Source organism: Rutidosis leptorrhynchoides, chromosome 6 (assembly GCF_046630445.1).
Source record: "Rutidosis leptorrhynchoides isolate AG116_Rl617_1_P2 chromosome 6, CSIRO_AGI_Rlap_v1, whole genome shotgun sequence".
NCBI classification, from domain to species: Eukaryota; Viridiplantae; Streptophyta; class Magnoliopsida; order Asterales; family Asteraceae; genus Rutidosis; species Rutidosis leptorrhynchoides.
In genome coordinates, this window is record NC_092338.1 from 293,088,961 (window position 1) to 293,099,930 (window position 10,970).

At 36.1% G+C, this 10,970-nt stretch overlaps 1 protein-coding gene across 1 annotated transcript; it reads left to right on the plus strand.

The window, feature by feature from the left end:
- Positions 1 to 678: 678 nt before the first annotated feature.
- On the plus strand, positions 679 to 1,680 carry LOC139854548 (uncharacterized). Its single transcript, XM_071843848.1, has one exon. The coding sequence runs from the start codon at positions 679 to 681 to the stop codon at positions 1,678 to 1,680; it is 1,002 nt and encodes a 333-aa protein (XP_071699949.1).
- The last annotated feature ends 9,290 nt before the right edge of the window (positions 1,681 to 10,970 follow it).

Genomic DNA, 10,970 nt, shown 5'->3' on the forward strand with positions numbered 1-10,970 from the left:
AATAATATAAATATTAAGTTTAAATTTGGTCAGAAATTTCCGGGTTTAAAATGGACATTGTCCGGCGCCGGTGAGAGAAGGTGCCGATGAAAGGGGAGGAAATCGTCTTGAAAGATGTCATATAATTGGGGTTCAGCAGGCTTTTGAAGAGAATGGTCTAATTGAACGAGACTATATTGCCCTCACATGTTTGGCACATGTGAGGGGTTAACCAAGAAACATGACGGTCGTTAACTGTGGGTACCTTTCAAGAAACTTAATCATAACCAAGGTACTAACCATGCAAAAAATAAACTATAGGTGTTGTGATGAAAAAATGTAACAAACTACAGGTACTAAGAGCACAGGGTGTCCCCTGTTCCTCACATTTCCGTCCAAGCAAAATCGACACCGGCCCACCGTCGGCCGACACCAATTCGCCGTCCCCGACGTTATTTTTCGGCGTCGAAATTCAATTTCGAGCCATGGACGGTGTGAAATAGAGCCTTTGAAGTGTTGGATTTTGTGATTTTACCGTTAAAATTCAAACGATATGATTTTTTTTTTTCTTTTTCTATATAAATACTATACATTTTCATTTCATTTCAACTCACACTTTATTTTATACAAAACTTCTAAAATACAATATATATATATATATATATATATATATATATATATATCTTTTAATTTAAAAAAATGTCTTCATCTTCGAGTAGTTCGCACGACAATTTCACAAATTATACGCTCAACTTACTTGATCAAATTGATGATTCTTCGGACGATGGTGTTAATTCTCGTCGTTACGTTCGTCGTGATCATTATGATGCTCATAATCGTTTGATGGACGATTATTTTGACGAGGGTTGCAAATATACGGAAGATAAATTCAAACGTCGTTTTCGGATGCATCGCCGTGTTTTTCTTCGTGTGATGAACGATATACTCAGCTACAATGTCAATCCATTGCCTTCCCAATTTATATGGTTTCATCGAAGGCAAAATTCTCGAGGTATGTGGAGTATTAGTCCACATTTAAAAATCACCGCCGCACTTCGTCAGCTAGCATACGGTTATACACCGGATGCTTTAGACGAGTATCTCCAAATGAGTGAACGAGTTAGGCGGAAATCTTCGCTAAACTTTACTATGTGCATTATTGACTTGTATAATAGTGTAGACCCGTCTTTGCATGACATTCAGCGTTTATATGAAGGCCATAAAAGGATTCATGGCATCCCGGGCATGTTGGGTAGCATCGATTGTATGCATTGGGCATGGGCAATATGTCTAGTTGTGTGGAGAGGCCAATATATGCGAGGCGATCACAGTCACCCAACTATTATGCTTGAAGCCGTCGCATCGTATGATAATCAGATTTGGCATGCGTATTTTGGTGTGGCGGGTTCAAACAACGACTTAAATGTTTTAAACACTAGTGATTTGTTCAACTCAATGCTCAATGAAGAAATGCCCGACGTCCCTTTTATTGCGAATGGCGTGGAATACAAAAGATGGTATTATTTAGCTGACGGGATTTATCCAACATGGTCTTCATTTGTGAAGGGATTTTCAAGTGTCGTTAATGAAAAACGTACTTACTTTACAATGCAACAAGCTGCTGCTCGTAAAGATGTGGAAAGAACTTTTGGGATTTTACAGGGTCGTTGGCATATTCTACAACAACCCGCCAAGGCATAAGCGAGGAATCAAATGAGACGGTTTATGTATATGTGCATCATACTACATAACATCATTATTGAAGACAATGGTTACAACCTTGCCGAGCATGATTGGGTTTATGAGCCACCTCAACACATACAACGTACTTGGATCGAAAGGTGTGACGCTCGTGCTAGACGAACAAGGGAGCTACGTGATAGAGAAGTACACGAAGGCTTACGATCGAATTTGGTTGAACATTTAAGGGCTCTTCGAGAATTCAATTAATTGTTTTCAATATTTCAAGAATAAATGTAATGTTTTTTTTATTGATGTAAGGTTTTTTTTAATTATTATTTGAAGTTTTTTTTAATATTTACACAATTAAAAAATATACAAAATAAATTTAAAAAAAAAAATTACTGAAAATGGACACTGAAATGGACACTGTCGACACCAACACCTAACAGCCAGTCAGCCAATCTCAGTGTCCAAAATGGACACTGAAAATGGACACTGAGGAGGACTACGAGCACCTCGTCCTCTAACAGCATAATTTTTTCTACACTTAATTATATTATATCTATATCTATATTATATATTCTATATTCCATATTCCATATCTATATATCTATATAATATATATATATTTGCTCAATTAATAATCAATAAAATTTGGTTCAGTTTCAGGAGTTGTATGTGCTTTCAATTTAGCCAAACTTGGATTCGGTAGAGGCCCTGGCAGTCGAGTGTCCTCGAGAAGGTACATCTACATCCCAAATTAATGAAATACTTATGTCATAATGTCTCAATTAAGAAAAAACTGTAACATTTAAAATATTATTATTATACTACATACTAAATATGGACAACACCCTCCAATCATAACCCGCCACATGAAATGTCCCGTTCTTATTGATTAAAAACGTTCCATATTAATTGATTTTGTTGCGAGGTTTTGACCTCTATATGAGACGTTTTTCAAAGACTGCATTCATTTTTAAAACAAACCATAACCTTTATTTCATAAATAAAGGTTTAAAAAGCTTTACGTAGATTATCAAATAATGATAATCTAAAATATCATGTTTACACACGACCATTACATAATGGTTTACAATACAAATATGTTACATCGAAATCAGTTTCTTGAATGCAGTTTTTACATAATATCATACAAACATAGACTCCAAATCTTGTCCTTATTTTAGTATGCAACAGCGGAAGCTCTTAGTATTCACCTGAGAATAAACATGCTTTAAACGTCAACAAAAATGTTGGTGAGTTATAGGTTTAACCTATATATATCAAATAGTAACAATAGACCACAAGATTTCATATTTCAATACACATCCCATACATAGAGATAAAAATCATTCATATGGTGAACACCTGGTAACCAACATTAACAAGATGCATATATATAAGAATATCCCCATCATTCCGGGACACCCTTCGGATATGATATAAATTTCAAAGTACTAAAGCATCCGGTACTTTGGATGGGGTTTGTTAGGCCCAATAGATCTATCTTTAGGATTCGCGTCAATTAGGGTGTCTGTTCCCTAATTCTTAGATTACCAGACTTAATAAAAAGGGGCATATTCGATTTCGATAATTCAACCATAGAATGTAGTTTCACGTACTTGTGTCTATTTTGTAAATCATTTATAAAACCTGCATGTATTCTCATCTCAAAAATATTAGATTTTAAAAGTGGGACTATAACTCACGTTCACAGATTTTTACTTTGTCGGGAAGTAAGACTTGGCCACTGGTTAATTCACGAACCTATAACAATATATACATATATATCAAAGTATGTTTAAAATATATTACAACACTTTTACTATATTTTGAGGTTTTAAGTTTATTAAGTCAGTTGTCCTCGTTAGTAACCTACAACTAGTTGTCCACAGTTAGATGTGCAGAAATAAATCGATAAATATTATCTTGAATCAATTCACGACCCAGTGTATACGTATCTCAGTATTGATCACAACTCAAACTATATATATTTTGGAATCAACCTCAACCCTGTATAGCTAACTCCAACATTCACATATAGAGTGTCTATGGTTGTTCCGAAATATATATAGATGTGTCGACATGATAGGTTGAAACATTGTATACGTGTCTATGGTATCTCAAGATTACATAATATACAATACAAGTTGATTAAGTTATGGTTGGAATAGATTTGTTACCAATTTTCACGTAGCTAAAATGAGAAAAATTATCCAATCTTGTTTTACCCATAACTTCTTCATTTTAAATCCGTTTTGAGTGAATCAAATTGCTATGGTTTCATATTGAACTCTATTTTATGAATATAAACAGAAAAGTATAGGTTTATAGTTGGAAAAATAAGTTACAAGTCATTTTTGTAAAGGTAGTCATTTCAGTCGAAAGAACGACGTCTAGATGACCATTTTAGAAAACATACTTCCACTTTGAGTTTAACCATAATTTTTGGATATAGTTTCATGTTCATAATAAAAATCATTTTCTCAGAATAACAACTTTTAAATCAAAGTTTATCATAGTTTTTAATTAACTAACCCAAAACAGCCCGCGGTGTTACTACGACGGCGTAAATCCGGTTTTACGGTGTTTTTCGTGTTTCCAGGTTTTAAATCATTAAGTTAGCATATCATATAGATATAGAACATGTGTGTAGTTAATTTTAAAAGTCAAGTTAGAAGGATTAACTTTTGTTTGCGAACAAGTTTAGAATTAACTAAACTATGTTCTAGTGATTACGAGTTTAAACCTTCGAATAAGATAGTTTTATATATATGAATCGAATGATGTTATGAACATCATTACTACCTCAAGTTTAGTAGGTAAACCTACTGGAAGTAACAAGAAATGATCTAGCTTCAAAGGATCTTGGATGGCTTGAAAGTTCTTGAAGTAGGATCATGACACAAAAACAAGTTCAAGTAAGATTTTTACTCGAATTAAGATAGTTTATAGTTATAGAAATTGAATCAAAGTTTGAATATGAATATTTCCTTGAATAAGAAAGATAACCTACTGTATATAACAAAGGTTTCTTGATCTTAGATGATTACTTGGAATGGATTAGAAAGCTTGGAAGTAAATTAGTAAACTTGAAGGGATTTTTGAAGTGTTCTTGAAGTGTTCTTCCTATGATGATTATAGCTTGATTCTTGAAGTGATTTTTGATGAAGATGATGATTAAATACTGGAAAAATACGTTCATAATAGTGTGTGTGTGTGTGTGTTGAGAGAGAATTAGAAAGAGAATTGGAAGTGAAATGGAGTGAATGATGAGTGGTAATTGGTGAGTGGTGAGTGGAGTTAAAAGGAGTTCTAGTTAGTTGACTAGCTCATGGTAGAAGTTAAAATTGATTAGTCATACATGACATAATCAAGAGTGGAATCCCATGCTAGTTCCTATTGGTATATACTCATAGTAAGTACGTTTTGAAGCTGTGTATAATACGGGTAAGAATACGACTAGAATTCTTGATGAAAGAAAAGAATGGAAAAGTAACTGTAACCATTTTCGTTAAGTATGAGTGTTTTGATATATGTCTTGAAGTCTTCCAAAAGTATTTGAATACATCTAAATACACTACATGTATATACATTTTAACTGAGTCGTTAAGTCATCGTTAGTCGTTACATGTAAGTGTTGTTTTGAAACCTTTAAGTTAACGATCTCAATTAATGTTGTTAACCCATTGTTTATTATATCTAATGAGATGTTAAATTATTATATTATCATGATATTATGATATATTAATATATCTTAATATGATATATATACATTTAAATGTCGTTACAACGATAATCGTTACATATATGTCTCGTTTCGAAATCCTTAAGTTAGTAGTCTTGTTTATATGTATATAACTCATTGTTAATATACTTATGGAGATACTTACTTATCATAATCTCATGTTAACCATATGTATATCCATATATATATCGTCATGTCGTTTTTACAATTTTTAACGTTCGTGAATCGCCGGTCAACTTGGGTGGTCAATTGTCTATATGAAACATATTTCAATTAATCAAGTCTTAACAAGTTTGATTGCTTAACATGTTGGAAACATTTAATCATGTAAATATCAATCTCAATTAATATATATAAACATGGAAAAGTTCGGGTCACTACAGTACCTACCCGTTAAATAAATTTCGTCCCGAAATTTTAAGCTGTTGAATGTGTTGACGAATCTTCTAGAAATAGATGCGGGTATTTCTTCTTCATCTGATCTTCACGCTCCCAGGTGAACTCGAGTCCTCTACGAGCATTCCATCGAACCTTAACAATTGGTATCTTGTTTTGCTTAAGTCTTTTAATCTCACGATCCATTATTTCGACGGGTTCTTCGATGAATTGAAGTTTTTCGTTGATTTGCATTTCATCTAACGGAATAGTGAGATCTTCTTTAGCAAAACATTTCTTCAAATTCGAGATGTGGAAAGTGTTATGTACAGCCGCGAGTTGTTGAGGTAACTCAAGTCGGTAAGCTACTGGTCCGACACGATCAATAATCTTGAATGGTCCAATATACCTTGGATTTAATTTCCCTCGTTTACCAAATCGAACAACGCCTTTCCAAGGTGCAACTTTAAGCATGACCATCTCTCCAATTTCAAATTCTATATCTTTTCTTTTAATGTCAGCGTAGCTCTTTTGTCGACTTTGGGCGGTTTTCAACCGTTGTTGAATTTGGATGATCTTCTCGGTAGTTTCTTGTATAATCTTCGGACCCGTAATCTGTCTATCCCCCACTTCACTCCAACAAATCGGAGACCTGCACTTTCTACCATAAAGTGCTTCAAACGGCGTCATCTCAATGCTTGAATGGTAGCTGTTGTTGTAGGAAAATTCTGCTAACGGTAGATGTCGATCCCAACTGTTTCCGAAATCAATAACACATGCTCGTAGCATGTCTTCAAGCATTTGTATCGTCCTTTCGCTCTGCCCATCAGTTTGTGGATGATAGGCAGTACTCATGTCTAGACGAGTTCCTAATGCTTGCTGTAATGTCTGCCAGAATCTTGAAATAAATCTGCCATCCCTATCAGAGATAATAGAGATTGGTATTCCATGTCTGGAGACGACTTCCTTCAAATACAGTCGTGCTAACTTCTCCATCTTGTCATCTTCTCTTATTGGCAGGAAATGTGCTGATTTGGTGAGACGAGCAACTATTACCCAAATAGTATCAAAACCACTTGCAGTCCTTGGCAATTTAGTGATGAAATCCATGGTAATGTTTTCCTATTTCCATTCCGGGATTTCGGGTTGTTGAAGTAGACCTGATGGTTTTTGATGCTCAGCTTTGACCTTAGAACACGTCAAACATTCTCCTACGTATTTAGCAACATCGGCTTTCATACCCGGCCACCAAAAATGTTTCTTGAGATCCTTGTACATCTTCCCCGTTCCAGGATGTATTGAGTATATGGTTTTATGAGCTTCTCTAAGTACCATTTCTCTCATATCTCCAAATTTTGGTACCCAAATCCTTTCAGCCCTATACCGGGTTCCGTCTTCCCGAATATTAAGATGTTTCTCCGATCCTTTGGGTATTTCATCCTTTAAATTTCCCTCTTTTAAAACTCCTTGTTGTGCCTCCTTTATTTGAGTAGTAATGTTATTATGAATCATTATATTCATAGATTTTACTCGAATGGGTTCTTTGTCCTTCCTGCTCAAGGCATCGGCTACCACATTTGCCTTCCCCGGGTGGTAACGAATCTCAAAGTCGTAATCATTCAATAATTCAATCCACCTACACTGCCTCATATTCAGTTGTTTCTGATTAAATATGTGTTGAAGACTTTTATGGTCGGTATATATAATACTTTTGACCCCATATAAGTAGTGCCTCCAAGTCTTTAATGCAAAAACAACCGTGCCTAATTCCAAATCATGCGTCGTATAATTTTGCTCGTGAATCTTCAATTGTCTAGACGCATAAGCAATCACCTTCGTTCGTTGCATTAATACACAACCGAGACCTTGCTTTGATGCATCACAATAAATCACAAAATCATCATTCCCTTCAGGCAATGACAATATAGGTGCCGTAGTTAGCTTTTTCTTCAATAACTGAAACGCTTTCTCTTGTTCATCCTTCCATTCAAATTTCTTCCCTTTATGCGTTAATGCAGTCAAGGGTTTTTCTATTCTGGAAAAGTCTTGGATGAACCTTCTGTAGTAACCAGCTAGTCATAAAAACTGGCGTATGTGTTTCGGAGTTTTCGGGGTTTCCCACTTTTTAACAGTTTCTATCTTTGCCGGATACACCTTAATACCTTTTTTGTTCACTATGTGACCGAGGAATTGAACTTCTTCCAACCAAAATGCACACTTTAAAAATTTAGCGTACAATTCTTCCTTCCTCAATACTTCTAACACCTTTCTCAAATGTTCACCGTGTTCTTGGTCATTCTTTGAGTAAATAAGTATGTCATCAATGAAAACAATGACAAACTTGTCAAGGTATGGTCCACACACTCGGTTCATAAGGTCCATGAACATAGTTGGTGCATTAGTTAAACCAAATGGCATGACCATAAACTCGTAATGACCGTAACGTGTTCTGAAAGCAGTCTTTGGAATATCATCTTCTTTCACCCGCATTTGATGATACCCGGAACGTAAGTCAATCTTTGAATAAACAGACGAGCCTTGTAGTTGATCAAATAAGTCGTCGATTCTCGGTAGTGGGTAGCGGTTCTTGATGGTAAGTTTGTTCAACTCTCGGTAGTCGATACACAACCTGAATGTACCATCTTTCTTCTTGATAAATAAAACAGGAGCTCCCCACGGTGATGTGCTTGGTCGAATGAAACCATGCTCTAAAAGTTCTTGTAATTGGCTTTGCAGTTCTTTCATCTCGCTGGGTGCGAGTCTGTAAGGAGCACGAGCTATTGGTGCAGCTCCTGGTACAAGATCTATTTGAAATTCAACGGAACGATGTGGGGGTAATCCCGGTAATTCTTTCGGAAATACATCGGGAAATTCTTTTGCAATGGGAACATCATTGATGCTCTTTTCTTCAGTTTCTACTTTCTCGACGTGTGCTAGAACAGCATAGCAACCTTTTCTTATTAGTTTTTGTGCCTTCAAATTACTAATAAGATGTAGCTTCGTGTTGCCCTTTTCTCCGTACACCATTAAGTGTTTTCCTTTTTCTCGTATAATGCGAATTGTATTTTTGTAACAAACGATCTCTGCTTTCACTTCTTTCAACCAGTCCATACCGATTATCACATCAAAACTCCCTAACTCTACTGGTATCAAATCAATCTTAAATGTTTCGCTAACCAGTTTAATTTCTCGATTCCGACATATATTATCTGCTGAAATTAATTTACCATTTGCTAATTCGAGTAAAAATTTACTATCCAAAGGCGTCAATGGACAACTTAATTTAGCACAAAAATCTCTACTCATATAGCTTCTATCCGCACCAGAAATCAAATAAAACGTAAGCAGATTTATTGTCAATAAGAAACGTACCCGTAACAAGCTCTGGGTCTTCCTGTGCCTCCGCCGCATTAATATTGAAAACTCTTTTGCGGCCTTGTCCATTCGTGTTCTCCTGGTTCGGGCAATTTCTAATAATGTGGCCCGGTTTTCCACATTTATAACAAACTACATTGGCATAACTTGCTCCGACACTACTTACTCCGCCATTACTCGTTCCGACACCATTTGTTCCTTTCGTTCTATTAACCCCTGGTCCGTAGACCTCACACTTCGCCGCGCTATGACCATTTCTTTTACACTTGTTGCAAAATTTGGTGCAGAACCCCGAGTGATACTTTTCACACCTTTGGCATAGCTGCTTCTGATTGTTGTTGTTGTTGCGGTTATTATTGTTGTTGGGATGATTGTTGTAGTTGTTGTTGTTGTTGTTGTTGTTGTTGGGCCGTTTGTTGTAGTTGCGATTGATGTTGCGATTGTTGGGATAATTGTTGCAATTATTGTTGTAATTGCTGTTGTTGTTGTATTGGTGATTCTTATCACCGTTTTCCTCCCACTTTCTTTTGACTTGCTTCACATTGGCCTCTTCAGCAGTCTGTTCTTTAATTCTTTCTTCAATCTGGTTCACTAGTTTGTGAGCCATTCTACATGCCTGTTGTATGGAGGCGGGCTCGTGTGAACTTATATCTTCTTGGATTCTTTCCGGTAATCCTTTCACAAACGCGTCGATCTTCTCTTCCTCATCTTTGAATGCTCCCGGACACAATAGGCACAATTCTGTGAATCGTCTTTCGTACGTGGTAATATCAAATCCTTGGGTTCGTAACCCTCTAAGTTCTGTCTTGAGCTTATTGACCTCGGTTCTGGGACGGTACTTCTCGTTCATCAAGTGCTTGAATGCTGACCACGGTAGTGCGTACGCATCATCTTGTCCCACTTGCTCTAGATAGGTATTCCACCATGTTAACGCAGAACCTGTGAAGGTATGCGTAGCGTACTTTACTTTGTTCTCTTCAGTACACTTACTTATGGCAAACACCGATTCGACCTTCTCGGTCCACCGTTTCAATCCGATCGGTCCTTCGGTTCCATCAAAGGTTATTGTTGGTATGTAGCGCAGCCTGTACTGCAGCTATGTTTGAAGCTAGAAAAGTACGGAATTCCTCTTCATTCATATTCACGGTGTGTCGAGTAGTCGGTGCCATTTCCTTCAAAATAGTCAAATGGAACAAGTTAATCATACAGAATATTAAGAGTAGTTAATAGTATTTCGTAGCATAATATGAACTCATTTATAAAAGCTTTTTCTTCATATTAGCGTTTTATAAGTTTAAATTCGTGTAGTACCTACCCGTTAAGTTCATACTTAGTAGCTAATATACAATTCAACTACTACAATTCTATATGAAAAACTGATTATAATAATATTTCGCGTTCAAACTTTTATACAATATTTTACAAACTTACAATACCGCTTATTTTACATATAGCATGAAATATAGCATACAATAAATTTGATACCAGATGGTTGTGAAGATAATTCTAGCTAGTACACAAGTCGTTCAGCAAAGGCAATAAAGACACGTAATTCATACGTCCAGAAACAAGTCATGCATTCTGGTTTTACTAGGATTACTTCCCATCCTTGGTCTTGTGGAACATAACCATTATGGCCGTTGATAAGACAGCGTGTTGTAACGTCGTCAAAGGGACGAGGGCTACGTAATGTCCAACAGTCCCGTAACAATCTAAAAACCTCATTTCTTACCCCAATTACCGACTCCATCACTTGTGGGAACGTTTTGTTTAATAGTTGTAGCCCGATGTTCTTGTTCTCACTTTG

Bases quoted from the DNA above. Each gene is read 5' to 3' on its own strand.
- LOC139854548 (XM_071843848.1), top strand. From the start codon at position 679: ATGTCTTCATCTTCGAGTAGTTCGCACGACAATTTCACAAATTATACG.